Raw genomic sequence first — 16190 nt, 5'->3', positions numbered from 1 at the left:
TAAGAGACAATGCGTGTCGTGGTCCTGCCCCCCAGGAGGGTCTCTAGGGACCAAGGGCTGGCCTGATGCTTCCACTCTCAACCCATCGCTGCTGCTGGCACCATGCTGGGCACAGAGGGGCCCTGTCCCCTTGAATGCTGGCAAGCATCACCTCTTTTCACCATGACCCAGACCCCCTAGGTCTCCTTGGCAAGGAGCAAGGGCCTGACTCTGACCCCAAGGCCTGCATGAAGGGACATGTTCTACACAATTGAGGGCAACAGGCACCTCTTCCAGTTCTTTCAGAGCCTTGGTTTCTTTGCTTGCTTGCTTATGTCCCCTCCTAGTCCAATGCATGACACATGAGACCCAAGTAGTTCATACTGCAGTTAAAAGGCATGGTGTGTGCAAGGCAAGACCATCAGATTTAATTCTCTTTGAGCTCAGGGTGACCCATCTCCTGCTAATGAAGATGTGTCCTGGAGGAGAGCTCATTCCTGTTTTCCACTTGTCTCCCGACAGACTGCCTGAACATGATGCCAAGTGACATGAGAGACCATCTCAAAGAGATTCACAGGTTCTGGAGGATTTACCAGCCATGATCCCCTCACTTTGGGCTGGTGTTTAGGAAGCTTTTGGACCAGGTGAATTGGTGAGGAGGTGGAGACCGCCCTGAGCAGGGCAGGCATGCAAGCTCTCTGGACTGCACTTGTGTCCAGGGCCCCAGAGCCCCCTCATAGACAATACCCACACGTGCAGACCCCTCTGCAGCTGGACCAGCTTGCACAGATGCAGGGGGAAAGTCCAGTCTGCCATCACCCATGAAGCATCGTGCCTTGGGCATCTGCTTGCTGGGCCGGTGCCCTCAGTGTGTGGTGGGGAGTGGATGTGCAGTGGGGATCTTTGCTGTGGGCACTGATGGAGGGGATGAATGTACACAACTCTACAGGATAGAGAAGAAAAGAGGGGACTCACAGGGTTTCCAAGCTGTGCAGCCCATCGAAGCCGTTGGCTCCCAGGCTTTGGATGCGGTTGTTGTGCAGGTGCCTGTGGACAAAACAGAGATGGTCAGTGGAGGTGCACGCTGACCTGTCCTGTGAGCCTGAGCCATGGCCCAGGGATGTCCTGCAAGCTGAACACAGCCTGGCTTGGGATGAGGAGGGGTGTTATAAGGTCTCCTCTCGTGCCCCATGAGACACGTGCTGGGTGCCTGCAGACAGCTACAGAGCTCCTGTTTCTCCCAAGCAATCCAGGCTGAGGTAGGAGTTCCCCCAAGACCTCCACTTTCACAGCTGCCAGGTGACTTTGGATGAGCATGGTTAAGCAAGAAGCTTCAAGAACACCCTAGATCTCACCTTACATTGGGTCTAACCTTACAAAGTGCTGGGTGGCTTCACTCATGGGCACCGAGCACTATTGAAGGACAGTTATATCTGGACTCCTCAGAGCCTTCATAGTGGCAAGAAGGCTTTGAGCCCCAAATCATCCTGTTAGTCCCGGTTTATTATCTTGCAATGAATTGAATAAGTTGCCAGTGACTGGATTAGCTCCAGTTTAATTGCAAGGAAAGTTGCCTCACTTTAATGCTCCAGAGTGCAGGGGCCATGTGAGATGCATGCATATTCTCTACACAAAGACAGCATATTTTCCCCTTGTTCCCATTCATCGTGGTGCTACACATGATGAATATCTAGTGCTTAAGAGCAGCTTGAGGAACGTCTGCTGAAAAACAGGCTGCACTTCTCCCAGCCTAGACTTATTATTATGTCCATGCTTGCTATGGTCTTTATGGAGAAATGCCCACCGAAGACATGGGGTCCTATGGGGCAGGGCCCTTTTGACCTCTGCCAGAGCAGGCTTCCCCACCATTCATTTTACAGTTTGGGCTCTCCTTTAACACAGAGTCCTGTGTGGTGAATCTGTTGCCACAGCGCTTGCCTCTGGGGTCCTTTTCTCCCTTCCCTATGCTCAAGGATGCACCAGCCTTTGTCCAACACTGCTGCCTCCTTCCAAGAGCCCTGGGGAGGCTCCATGCTGGCAGATGGATCAATGACTGCTTCCTTATTTGCTGCTTGATCTAAATCTGTCTCTGCTTGAAAAATCTCTCACTCCACCTGGATTCAAGAGCGAGCTGTTTGGCTGAGCACAGGCAGCTCCCACTGCCAAATATTCTAGGGTAAAACAGGAGGGAACTGGGAGGGGAGGAGCAGGCAGGCTCTAGGGCAGGTTGGTAGGGGCTTGCAAAACAGAAACCAGCCCAAGACGGATGTTTGTCATTGGGATGAGAACATACAAACATTTCAGAGGAAGGGGAAGGGAGGGGAGAGATGTGTGAAAAAGTATGTGTGCTCCTTGGAGCAAATGGGAGAAAAGAAAAGAAAAGGGTGCTGCCTGCAAGTGGTTTGATCGTGGCTCTTAGGGGAGAAAAGAAGCAGAGCTCAAAATCAGAATCTTACAGGAGAAATTTCTCTTTATCACAAGAAGAGGAGTTCAAGTCCAGATGATTTTCTCTGTCAAATACTATGGGTTAGCTCCAGACCGTGTTGCCCTTACTTCACTTGGCACTTCCAGTGCAAGATGGTACCAACCATTCTGGGTCCCTTTGAGCACTGGCTACTGCAAATAGAGGCTTTGGATCTGGAGTCTGCAATCACAGCAAGAGGTACCACAGAAACCCCTCGCCCCATACCTCTGTCTGCTGCAAGTGGACAGTGTGGGGAGAAAGGGAATGTTGAATGCTGGGGAAGGTGTGAGCTACAAGGAGCCTTGTCGGGGTGGTACAATGGGACACGCCAAGCAGTTGAGTGCCATCACTCAAGTCAGGCAACAGGATAGAAAAGCAATCGCCTCCTGTGTTGTTCTCTGGCTCTAAAGTGCTTTGTTTGGAGGCGAAGTAATGAAACTCATCAGGAGGAAGTTATTTATTGGTGAGAAAAGGATGAGCAACCAGAAAAGAGCTATAAAAAGATCTGCTGTCCAAGCTGAGCTCTGGAGCTGTTCACCAGCCACATGGCAAGAATAGAAGCAACAGAGCTGGAAAGGTAAACACTTGAATAGATGCCCCTTTCTTCCACCCTGCCTCTTTTTCTTCCTCCTCTGGTAAACAAATTTCAACAAGTGGAATTGCAACATCTCCAGGGTTTGTCAGTTTGAGCTCAGCCCACAGACGTTCTATTCTGCCCTGTAAATTACAGCTGGTTTGATAGCAGCTCGAGATGCTCGGTTCTGGGCTATAAACAGCCCTCTCGTGATGCAAAAACATGACCAGGCTTTAAGCCCTTCCTATTCCTGTTGGAGCTGGTATCCAACAGTTTCTAGAAGGAAGATTTTCTGCCCTTGACAACAATTTCTTATCACAAATTAGGCATAAATGTGATTTTCCCAGTTTACCTGATTTGAACTGGCAAAATTGGCTTTGGAAGGGTAAATGTATTTCTGGTACCCACATTGTTAACTGGGTGCTGTTAATTTGGAATGGGTGTAGAGAAGAGCAATAAAAATGATCCAAGGGCTGAAAAAACCCAAGGATGGAGACTTAGAGTGCTCAATCTGTTTAGCTGAATACAAATAAGATGATGTGCGCAGTAGGATGTATAGGATTCTTCCTAGTTAGAAAATGGGTACTAAAATGGTTCTGTGATTTAGTGGAGAAAAGAATAAGAACAAATGTCTGAAGTCAAAGCCAAAGAAAACTCAAATGGGAAGTCTGAGCCTTTCTTTTAACACTAAAGATGGTTGGAACAAAGTACAAAGAGAAGTGGTGGATTCTCCATCCCTTTCTTTTCTTAAGGATTCCAGTTTTTCTTCTCAGAAAGGACAAATGCAAGTATTTTCCAACAACTATTTGTGTTAAATGATTCGAACCGAGTTCAAATCTGACATGATATGAATCCTCTCACTGGACCAGCCAGTGCCATGATGAATTTCCAGCTCTATTGTAGCAAAATTGTCCTTTTCCTCAACTTGGCCATGGATAAGTAGAGAAAACTAAATCATAAATGGTGCCAATTCCCACGGATTATTTCTGTCAGTGAAGGAATAGCATGGGACTCGTCTGGCGGAGAACAAAGCTCCAGCAGAAGTGACATCCTCAGGGGTGCATCGGAGAGCTGTTTGCTTCTTCCTCAAGTGCTGGAGAGGGAAATTCACTTTTGCCAAGGCAGCAGGTTCGGTCTGCAGAGAGAAAAAGCACTTTTGCAGATCGAACAGCCCGTGAATGGGACCCTGATGTTCCAGGAGACATTGTTCTGAGTAATAATGAACCGCACATGCCTGGCACTCTCTGCCCACACCGAGGGTCTCAAGAGGGACTTGTTCACTCCCTTGTGCAGGTGACGGTAGCGATGCACAGGCTTATCCTGACAGTGACCTACCAGACTGGGGTTTGCTATCCTGGGGAGATCAGAGTACCATGGAGTATCTGAAGGGGGCCTATAGGGATGCTGGGGAGGGAGTCTTCATTAGGGACTGTAGTGACAGGACAAGGGGTAACAGGTTCAAGCTTAAGCAGGGGAAGTTTAGATTGGATCTAAGGAGGAAGTTCTTTACTGTAAGGGTGGTGAGGCACTGGAATGGGTTGCCCAGGGAAGCTGTGAATGCTCCATCCCTGGCAGTGTTCAAGGCCAGGTTGGACAGAACCTTGGGTGCCCTGGTTTAGTGTGAGGTGTCCCTGCCCATGGCAGGGGGGTTGGAACTGGATGATCTTAAGGTCCTTTCCAACCCTAACTATTCTATGATTCTATGTCAGCTGAAGCTGCTGGTGCTCAGCTCCCCTGGAAAGCAGGGATGAGATGTTTAATGTTTGCTCCCAGGCAGGGAAGACACTGGAAATCCATAGTCCTTTCTGAAACTTATGGCCAGAGTAATATCAGAACATGGACCAAAACCAGAATGGGAACACAGGAGTCTTGAAACTAGTTTTCTCCTCTAGTCACTAGACCATACTGTTAGAGACAGAGCTTCATCATGTCCTTACTTGCATCATGTCCTTACTTCATGTCCATAATCAAAACTGTAAGAAAGAGAAATTCTACTAAATATCCTTCATTTACTGTATTCAGACATCAACACATTGAGCTGGAAGCTCTTGACCTAGGAGGGAGCCACTTGCAGGTGGGTGTCTCATCCTCAACAGTAAAACATCAGCTGAAATTCAGGCTGCATAAATGTAAAGTGCTGGGGAGGGGATGAAAGCCAGTCTTCTAGGAGCATATGCGGTAACAGGCTTTACATATCTAAAGGAAGGGGGTGTTGGTGTTTAGTAGCTGCCAAAAAGCAAATCAAATGGTTAGGGGTGACTAGAAAAGAGGAAATGTGCTGCCGAGCAGCATTATGTCATCGTATAAATTGGCATTAATTTTTGTCTTTGCTACAGCGTGTGGTTCTGATGGCTCCACCTCAAAGGTGTGGAGGAACAAAGAAGTGTGATATGTAAAGTAACTTCTGATCTAAAACCGGCTAATGGGATGGGGACTGGAAAAGCTGCGATGAGGGAAGGGTATGAGACAGTGATAAATACAGAGATGGCATAGAGGAGGTAGAGACAGAGTGCAAGAACAGGAAGATGTGAAGCCAAACTAACTGGCAGTGGCATGAAAACACCTTTCTCAGAGTCCTTGTATTCGAAAGACTTGTGTGCAGGTAGACGAAGTCAGGCCAGGTAAGACAAGCAGAGCATCCTTTTAGCATTATGGGGACAAGTTAACCCAGTGGCTCCAAGCTCACTGCATGTGAAGCAGCAAATGCTGGGTCCTTTTGACAGCAGCATGCTCAGCATTGCAGGAACGCTTGAGTAAGTCCGTGTGAGATTTTACTGCAGGGCTAGCAGACCCCTCTGGGGACCAGGGCTGAAAGAGGTGCTGTGATTCCTGTTTGGAGAGTTAACTTTGCTGAAATCAGTCAACAGAGGAGATGAGGAATGCTAACGAGAGCTGCTGTCATGCACTTTATCAGCCTGTCAGCACAGCAGCATGGGGGTTTCAGATGCTGGCTTCTAAATGAAAAATCTTCTTTTGCCCCAAGAAAGGAGATGTTCTTTGCAAAAAACCCCTTTGCTCATACAAATCATCAGCTGAAAAATATTCAGAACTCTTTCTACTTGCAGATGCTGAGACGCATTCAGTCCTGAATAGATCAGACTTGGAGGTAATATCTTCAGCATCCTATTCCCCAGCCGCCCTGATCAAACAAGCCGTCTCCCTTCTGCCATCAGCAGCACAGTGCCAACATCACAGCACATGAAGCCTTTGTTATCAAAGCTGGGGGAAGGATGGTGCCAATTACTGAGACTCAGATTTCATCACGAGTGATTTACACAAGGCTCTGCTTACTGAACGCCCTGCAGCTCTAGTTAGAAACCTGCAGCAGCAATAGATGGGAATAAGATCAGTGAATTCCTCAACAGAGGTGTAATTTATTAGCAGAGACCGAACCCCTTAACTTATTCCAGATTGAGCCTTGCATATCCTGATGTTGGTGCAGGATGATCACCCACGTCTCTCCCAAAGGCCCAAGGTGTGTGGAGGAGGAAAAGCACATCTCTGCACCTGGGAAGGTCGTGCCCTCAGCCATGGTCAGCCGTGTCTATGAGCGTTAATCAGGCTGTGTATGGGAGATTCCCCCATGCTCCTCCACATCTGCCCTTGGCTCTGCTCCCCCAGGGGGTCATTTTAATACCTCTTCAGGCTAGAAGCTTCTCGACGTTAGGACAGCAGCCAGCTCTTCTCCATCCACATGGAGATTCAGACGTGGAGGAACCTGTGTAGGTTCCTATAGGTACCTGTGCATAGGAACCCATGCAGAGGAATGTGGATAGGTACCCTCTGCATCCTGGTAGGAAAGGTCTCCTCATGAACTTTACCACTGAGCTGTGCCGTCTTCTCAGCTTGATGGGCAAGGTTGAAGCAGGGAAGCATCCTTGGTTGGGGTGCAGGAGAAACACTGGGTGACCTTGCACTGGCTGCGCACTGACAAGGGTGTGCATGGAAGCTTGGGAGAGATTTATGGGCCCAGTTCTGCCAAACACTTGTGATCCCACAACAATTTCTCATCGTGTCTCACAGTGCCTGGCAGGATCACACATGTGTTCCCTTCCAATTGTCTGTGGTGGGACATTATTCTCTCCCTTGTGACCTAGCGGTCAATGACTTTTATTTCTTGAGCTTGCCTGTTTAATTAAGGAGTTGCTTCTCACCCAAAGTATGGGATAAGCCAGAATGAAAGCAGCATGCTTTTAAGACTGAAAATAAAACCCCAAATGTCAGCTCACCCGCCGGGCTAGCTATTAAAGCTGAATGAAGTGGTTGCATTATGATGGTCATGGGATGCCTTGTAGAAGGAGCACTATTGTGGGCGAAAACTACTTATTTGACATTTCCCAAGTTGCTTTTAGCATTTCTCCTAAATAAGCCTTTATGCTTTGTCTAAACAGCTGAAGCTGATGCTTAATAAAGCTCTAGACTGCTTTGTCCAAGCACTTTCTGTGCTAGATGGCTTCAGTAAACACTTCAGATTTTGAAAGCAAAGTAATTGGTAAACTTTCACTGAGGCACCACATGCTGAGGTTACTTAACACCCTGCTATCAATACATATCACAGAACTCAATGGTAGCATTTTAGGAGCTCAAAAGCAGCTGGCAATCACACCTGAACTTGCTAATCAACACCAAAAATTAATGACAAGCTAATCTGCACATGTGAGCTTCCTTTGAAGAGCTAGATAAGCTGCAAGCCTCTGCTGATGGAAAGGATGCTCCTGACCTAACTGCCAAGGGCATCACTTTGTTTCCTGACTACGGAGTGTTTTATTGTGTCTTGCTGTCCATGGAGTAAGTGTTTCCCTCCTGGACCACGTACATAGCACTGTTCCCTACATTGCTCTGGATGCTGTCAGTCAACTGGACAACAACATGCACCTTGGGGTCGCGATCACTGCAAAGAACGATTGATCTGCATATATAATACAGTCATGCAAATAAGCATGCAAAGACTCGGACAAGGTGTTGAGGTTGGACCTTTAGTTCAAAATCATGTTTGGTCAAAAAGTTTTCTTGGCATGGATTATAATGACAAAAAATGCTGGTTTATGTGGATAGAAATTCCTGTAGTTTTAACACAGGGATTGAAGGGAAAATAGAAATTAGAAGCTGTTTTTTGCTCCAGTCTTCAGGTAAAATAAAATCCTTTTGTTTCCAGGTTTTGTGGTTTATTTTTTTTGGTTGGTTGGGGTTTCTTTTAAATGAAAAGATTTTTTTTTTTAATTATATTGAGGAGCTTTTTGGCTTTTCAATGAAAAGTGGAGCAAACATGAAAAAAAACCACCCCAAATTAGGCAATTTTAGCATTTCATCTCAAACGGCAGCGATTCCTTGTGAACAAAACCTCTGCCCGCTGCCCCTGCAGCAAATAGCTGCTCCAGAGGAGTGGCCACACGAGGAGGACCCCATTTGCCATGCACGGTCAGCACCTTGTCCCAGCCGGAGGATGCTGTGGCTGTGAGGGAGTAACAAGCAGAGAAGGCTTACAGCACCACGAGGCTGCTGAGGTTCTGGAAGGCATAATCGGGGATGTGCCAGATCTGGTTGAGAGCCAGGGTCATGGCTTGCAGCGCTGGCAGGTGGTTCAGAGCTTGGACAGGGATCTCCGTCAGGGCATTATCATCCAGCCATAGGTGACGCAAGGAAAGCAGCCCCTCAAAGCTCTTCTCGGGCACCACAGAGATAAGGTTTGCATCCAGGCGTCTGAGTGGGAAAGAAACAGGGTGGGGATAAGTGAGAGATGGATCTAGCTTTGCTTTATGTGCCCGCAGTGTTATGCAAAGGGAATTTTGATGCCGAGGCGGGATGGATTGATGGCCAGGGAGATTGGATTAGGCTGTAAATAGTGATTAGCATAAGGCTGTGCTTGGAGATGTTTGACCACTGCCGGTGATGATCCCTCCTTGCTGGCCATTGAGCGCTGCCAGCTAATGGCAGCTTCTTAAACAAGCGGTTGGGCTAAGTCCTTCCACATGGACCCACCAGATGGACATTGGCCAGCAGCGGCTTGCAGGCACCCCACTTCAAAATGAGCATCAAAGCTGCATCCCCTGGGGCTGGGCTTGCCATGGATCTGCCTGAGCTGATCTGCAGAGGCACAGCCCTACCTGGGGTACCCCACACCTGCTCACACCCACTGCTGCAGGACAGCCAAACCGTGGGGCCAAAGCCTCATTCCCAAAGAAAAGGGTTTGTCTGGAAATGGGAAATATGTGGCAGCCCTGCTTGGGGTCTGTGTTTGATCCGAACAGCTAGAGCTACCTGCAGCAGCACCGCAAACAAGTCAGACCATGTGTCATGGTGCAGGAATTAAGCTTGTGCTCACTGTATTGCACATGTTCAGGCCTTTCTTTTCTCCTGCATCTGCCAATTGCTTTTTCTCTGTTTCCTTTATTACACTATGGAAACCTAAGGCGGTTGAATTTGAGATTTAATTTGGTGAGAAACCTTAATTTTTAAGACTCGTTTTTGATCCAAAATAGAATCAGAAGCCAAAAAATAGCAGGCTTATTATGGAAAAAAAAGAGAAACTAAAAACCTAGGATTGGGAATCATCTCTGTTAAAGATCTGTTATTTCAACAATGGTGAGCAGGATACAATGCGTTATCTGTAGATTTCAAAATCAAAATCTAAGAGAAAAACACTTCAAATCTGGATGAAATACCAGGAACCAATTATCCAGGGAGAAAGCAAATTCTGATTTCCATCTGCAACCAACAGAGCTTATTCTGTTTTTCCAAGCTATCTAAAGGAAAGATCTCTGAATTCAAATTGCAAAGAGAAAGCACCCTGTCCCTTATCGAAACAAGAGAGAAGGAAGTTAACAGCCCTCAAATCAACAAACCTCCCCAAGAGAATGGGGTATAGAAATTGGTAGTTTTGACTACTTAAAGTAATATTTTTGATGGAAGTTGGACATTGCAGCAGACCCAACCACTTTTCCCCCTGGAATGAGGTAAATCCAAATAATAAGGAGCAGAAAAGCAAACCCTGCAGCAGAGCAGGGGAAGATTAAAGACTCTGGTTGAAAATTTCCATCCAAATGTTTTGGGACAAACAAGAACTTCTTGATTAAAATGAAAACTTGAATGGGAAATGTGAATCTTTGCTTCATTCTCCCGTTCCTTCTTCGGCGTAAGGATTCTGTTTGGTTTTGGTATCATATCTTTCCCCAAACCAAAAAAAGTGCTGTTTACTTCTCTCAGAGACATTCTTTCACCAAACTCTTTATATTTTCACTGAAAATGGTTTGAAAGTGAATGCTCTGTATCAAGTTTAATTAATTAAAGAACGGACAATGAAATATCCACTGAGAATAGTGGTAGCTTTTAAGAACTAAATGGCAGGGGGGTGGAACTGGGTGACCTTAAGGTCCTTTCCAACCTGAACCATTCCATGCTTCTGTGAAGGCTCTAAAACAGAGCCAAAGGCTGGTACATTGTGCTGAGTACTCCGAGTTGTAACCTCTGCAATGAAAGCACCAACATGAACCACAAGGGAGTTTGACTTCAAGATGATGGTGCACTAAGTGTTGGAGAAACCATTAATGGTAATGGGTTTGCTCCATGGCTATTTAGCATATGGCCAGGAAAGGCTCCTTTTCGCATCCATGCTCCACAGGTAGGAGAGAAAAGCCAGTGAGGTAGCATGGGTCCTTTATGGGATTTTGAATGGACTCAGACACCTCCCTGTCTTTGTGCATCCCTGTGTACAGGGACAATAATTTGGATTCATCTAAGGAGTTTATTAACGTGCTAATGAAGTTAAAATTAGGAACAAGGATGTTGGGCAGGATTCCTTATGCGCCTTTGCAGCATGGACAAGGGAACATGGACTAGGTAATGGCTATGCTCCTGGTACCAAAAGTGTCTTTGGGTTGTTTAACTGCTCTTCAGGGACATGCTGGCTCTTTCTGGAATAGAGGTGCATTCTTTCTAATAAAAGCTGTGCATGTGGGGATTGCTAATTGCTATGGCTTTCAGACAGCTCTCCACTCTCTTCTGGAAGAGAAGTTCTTGGCACAGAGTCGTTAGTAATTATATCAATTATACTAAACAAAAACCAACCCAACAGTTCTCTCCTTTCTTCAGTGTGTGACTCTGGCTCCGTAAGTGTTTTGTGTTATGATTTATACCTAAGATAATTGGTCCGATTAGTGGGTAAATGGGACAGCACAGGCTGGGGCTGGCTCCTCACCTTCCACGGGGATGTTTTAATCTTTATTTCACCAAATCACTCAGTTGGTTTTCCTTGCAAGGATTAACCCATTTGTTGCTTACAGAGGAAGATGCCTCTTCTATGAAGCACTTCCAAGGCCACCACTAACCCATGGCACTGAGGCCTCGTCTCCATGATGTGTGAACACTTGCAGGGACGGTGACTCCACCACTGCCATGGGCAGCCTGTTCCAGTGCCTGAGCACCTCAATGTCTCTCTTGCAGTGAGAAGCCCAGAGCTGAACACAGGATTTGAGGTGCAGCCTCACTGGTGCCCAGTGCAGGGGGACGATCACTGCTCTGGCCCCGCTGCCCCACTGGTGCTATGATCTAAATCATTCCTAGAAGGACCCAAGCAGGTAAGGAAGTTCATTTCTAATGAGCAAACTGTCAGAAGAGGGATAGTCCTCCTTCCCAGTGTGCAGAAAGTAAGCCAGTGCAATCAGTGCAGGTGTGGGGTGGGTGTGTGTAGTTAGTGCAATGAGCATGTCATAAGTTTTGTAGTAATTCTAACAGGTCAAGCTATAATCTGAGATTTCTGGTTTCCTGTGCCACAGACCCATCTCTTTCTAAGAACTGTCTTGTTCCAGGAACTGCTTCCCGGGTGTTTCAGAGGGTGTACAAGTGTGTTTCCTAGCTATCTATAAGCACATGCATCCTGCTGTCTGCAACATGACTGGCAGAGGTTTGCACCAATGGATAACCAGAAACAGCCTCTCCGTTCCCTAACAGATGTGGTGCAAATCTCAGGCTATGACTGGCAGAAGCACCTTCATCCGTATCTTTCCAGTTCCTTCTGGATGTGGAGCATTTGCAGGGCGTGCAGACTGGAAACGATAACAGTGCACAATGCCATGCTCTCAGGAAATAACCCACACCTTTGCTGCTGCTCCTCCTTGCACACAGTAGTGCCAATAATAGCTGGCTGCCTGGTTGCCTTAGACAAACTATGTGGAGTAACCTGTCTGCAGAACAGACCCTCTGATGTTCCTCCACTGCCCACAGCCAAGTCACAACAGGGCAATGGGACCTCAAGCTCCAAGCCATCCTCCCTGTATTTTTTGCAGTGTTATTGTGCTATTATTTGCCTTGATAAAGTTGGAGAAAGCTTGCCACCAAAGGTCATATGAAGCATGGGGTGGTAGGGAGCTGGGTTGGTCTCTCTCCAAACTGGTGAGGTTCTCTGCATCTTTATAGGTCAACAGCTCAACATAGGGCATGAGGAAGGGATGGTCTGGAGGGTCACTGACCCGGAGCAGTGCGAGGAGGAGCTGGCTGCACACCCGTTCCTGAGACCACCCCTTTCTTGGGGAGCAAGGTACTTGCTGTGTTCCTGGCCCCAGCGTGCATGTGTGTCGGCTGAACAGAGCTGATCTCACCAGAAATGTCTAATTGGTGCCTTCAGGCAATCATGTCTCTCTTCCTGTCTGAGTTTATCTTGAAAGGCTCGATTGAGTTACCTCCTATCCCATAATAGGATCTAAGTTCCTTGTAGTAACATAAGAAGGAGATGATGTCACTGCAGCTAAACTGCTCCGATAACTTACTAATGACTGGGGCCAACACCTCAGGTCCTTTCTCAAGCAAAACTCCCAGACACACTGAGTCAGTACCTGGCTTGTGAGCTCCTGGGGAGCTTGCTGTGCAGGGAGGGAGGATGGCTCCAGATGGCAAAACACCCTGCTCAAAGCACCCTGGCCTGACACAAGGGTCCCTGAGTCTGCCCAAGTAGCCCAGGTGAGGAGCAAAGGTTCTTGCATCAACTGAGACCAAATGGAATAGGAAAAGGCAGCAAGGGATTGCAGTGCTAACCTGGAAGGTGCAAAACTGGGTTCAATTTGTGCTCTGCCCACTGTGCCCTTGTGGTTATAGCGTACTGCAGATACAGTGGGAGAATGGACCTGTTGGAATTGGTCTAGAGGAGAGGTACAGAAATGGTCTTAGGAGAGGCTGAGTTGGGGCTGTTCAGCCTGGAGAAGGTTCTTGGGAGACCTTATTGCAGTTTTTCAATACTTAAAAGGGGCTTATAAAAGAGACTTTTTAGTGGGGTCTGTAGCAGTAGGACAATAATGGCTTGAACTAAAAGAGGGTTCATTCAGATGTAGGGGAAGATTTTTTTATGATGAGGGCAGTGAAATACTGGAACAGGTAGCCCAGAGAGGTGGTAGATGCCCCATCCTTGGAAACACTCAAGGCCAGGTTGGTTGGGGTTCTGAGCAACCTGATCTGGTTGAGAATGTTCCTGCTCACTGACTGCAGGGGCTGGACTACACGACCTTTAAAGGTCCCTTCCAACCCAAACTGTTTTATGATTCTATGAAAGACACATTATTGAACAGGTAAAACATTGTCTTGTAGGCTTGCTGCAATGCCTGGGCTCTCTGCCTCTGCCACAGAAGAGCTCGTAGCCCTCAAGCAGGACTCGCAAGAGTTCCTTAGCTCCATTTCCAGGCTAAAAACTCTTGAGTAAACCATCCTAGGCAGTGAATGAACATCCAAGATGCAAACATGCTCCCAGTTGGCTGCAGAACAGGAACTGGTTGGAAAAGTTTGCAGGGCTCTGTTTAGACTGCAGTGAGTCTTCACTCCTGACTTAATGGGACAAGTACCTCTGGGAAGCCCTCTGTGAGGGATGCTCAGGAAATGAAATCAGAGCAATACCTGGGCTCCACACAAAGTGCCTTTGGTAGAGACAAGAGGGCTTTGTTATCCCCAGCTGCAGACACCTCCAAAACCCCTCAGGTCAGAACCGTGCAGAGCAGGATTGCCAAGATCTCAGTGCAGGTACAGAAACTGCTGACAGTTGGACATCTGCACCCCACTGCTGCTCTGATTCCCCTACCAGCCCTGTCCCTGTGTGCCTGGCATTGCCCCCCTTGTCCATAGTGCCAGGCACAGGGGAATGGAGAGTGTACAGAAAGGAGGCAGAGAGAAACAGAGCTCCTCAAAGGCCCACCAAGCAGTGTGGGTCCTGCATACTTGATGGGAAACACAGTGTTTGTCAAGCATACAAGCTGTCTGGAAAAGAGAAGGAAAAAACAGCTCTTTGGAACAGAAGGAACAGGGCTCTGGGGGGAGTGGCTCTGAATAGGTCACAGTGCCCCAGCAGATCCTCAGGGCCAAGCATGTAATGGGACAAAAGAACGAGTTTGCACAGGAGCTTGATGCACAGGGACCAGGCCCAGATCAGATGAATCACAAAGTCCCTGTCTGGCAGTGGGGACCTGCAGGGTGTCACAGCTGGGCTCACATCTGCCTTGCTCCATCCACTTCCCACTCATGGGATCCAAACGTCCAGTCTGTGGTGCTTGACTCAGGCAATCATTGCTAGACCAGTGGTTATTTTGTTCTGATGGGCACTTGGGTGGCTCTTCCTCCTGTTGAGGTTCTGGACTGTACTGTAGTGTGTTTGAGTGCCTCCTTGTGCTGGGTGAACATCCATAGCATCCCCTGTGCCCATCCAAGGCTCATTTGCTTGCCTCCTCTCTTGAGTTTACCTGAATCTTCTCTGTGGTTCATCAGGAATGCTTACACATTCAATGCATGTAACATCTGTGACCCATCTTCCTTTTGCACTGACACATCTACTGTATGTAACATCTGGGACCCATCTTCCCCGCGATGCGGCTATATCTACTGTACGTAACATCTGGGACCCATTGTCCATCTTCTCTATTGAGTCATCCCTAGGGAAATGCAGCATGCCCTGGGTACTTCTGTGTATGGGCGAGTGAGTTAAGGTTCATGAGTCCCCATAATAAAGGTCAATGGAAAACACATTGGAACTTACTATATGACTCATAGGCAAGAGTGTGTGTGTGTGCGGCTTGTGGATGTGAGCTGGGGTTATTGTTATTTCTTTAGTGTCTAAAATGTTCTAGGTACTGGGAGGGCAGTCAAGGTAGCATGTGTCTTTTCCTGAAAGCCATTAGAGCCTGAGGTTGGAGCTGACAGGGCATATAAGAGGGATATGAAGGTGGAATTGCTTCGATGTTTGACAGTCTCTTCTAAGGGGTGTTTGCTTATTGAAAGGTGGCTACTGCAGTCATTGCAGAGAAAGGGAGGAACAATATAGTAGTCAGTATAGAAAAGCTTGGTGACTACACTACATGTTGGGCATGGCCATGTAGGTATAACCTCTGCTAGACAACTAGAGCTCAAGCCACACAACCTGTGCTGTGACCTCTTCCCTTGGGAGCACAGCCGGTGAATTCTAGAGGTGCCGGGGCATGGCAAGGGTGTCACTCACCACCACCCCTTTACAAGTGTTGTCAGCCAGCTCTGTGAATGGGAAAGTTGGAAAATGAAGTCTCAAGAGAGGAATCAGAGCACGTTCCAGAGAATTTTAAAGTCTATGAAGAGATGGAACTGCTGCTCTTTACACATTGCATGCACAGGTGAGGCATGCAGTGGCATTGGAGAGATGCTCAGCTCTGCTTTGGTACCCATGCTCTGATGATGCGTGTTGCTTAGTGATCGGTTTTTGCCAGATACAAGTGGGGGATGAGGAGAGGGATGTTTTGGTTTTGCTCTCCAGGGGCAGGAAAAACACATCTCAGCCAGCCTTATTCACACAGAAGTTGAAACTGATGATAGGGTCTTTCCATAGCCAGAAGAGAAAACCAGAGTCCTCCAGAGACTGATTCATGCCTCCAGACAGGGCTCTGAGATAACAGGGATGATTCACCCTCTGGAGATGCTGATAATTTTCCACTGCTGACTAGCTGGGATGAGTAATATCTAGACAGCTATGGTCAGAGGAGACAAATCCACCTGGTCTGCCCGAGGGAGGCGTGGGCACAGCATGAGCTTACCTGAAGGGAAGGGAAGTTGTGGAGTGAGGCCATGGAGAATGGATGACTCAGAAGAATCTGGTTTCCTTCCTGGTGGTGTCTTAGGATCTTCCCCCATGAGGGAAGGATCTAGCACTCCAGTCATAGCAGAGGCATGAAGACACCA

General features: G+C 47.5%; 1 protein-coding gene and 1 long non-coding RNA gene across 2 annotated transcripts in view; one reads left to right on the top strand and one right to left on the bottom strand.

The window, feature by feature from the left end:
- Positions 1–925: 925 nt before the first annotated feature.
- Positions 926–16190, bottom strand: part of LOC133210219 (leucine-rich repeat-containing G-protein coupled receptor 6-like) — a 78128-nt gene continuing 62863 nt past the window's right edge. The window contains exons 5-6 of the mRNA XM_061349382.1: positions 8502–8717; positions 926–1026 (exon numbers count right to left, since the gene is read on the bottom strand). Of these exons, the coding sequence (XP_061205366.1) occupies positions 951–1026; positions 8502–8717 (292 nt within the window). The 3' untranslated portion in view covers positions 926–950. The remainder of the gene's footprint in view (positions 1027–8501; positions 8718–16190) is intronic.
- LOC133210220 (uncharacterized) lies at positions 6807–15010 on the top strand. Its single transcript, XR_009724886.1, has 2 exons — positions 6807–7829; positions 13683–15010. It is a non-coding gene; the product is annotated as an uncharacterized LOC133210220 (long non-coding RNA).

The sequence above is a fragment of the Neopsephotus bourkii genome, unplaced genomic scaffold (assembly GCF_033783945.1).
Source record: "Neopsephotus bourkii isolate Nb327-2 ecotype Australia unplaced genomic scaffold, CSIRO-AGI_Nbou_v1 NB_414, whole genome shotgun sequence".
Classification (NCBI taxonomy): domain Eukaryota; kingdom Metazoa; phylum Chordata; class Aves; order Psittaciformes; family Psittacidae; genus Neopsephotus; species Neopsephotus bourkii.
This window is presented reverse-complemented; position numbering and strand designations above follow the sequence as displayed.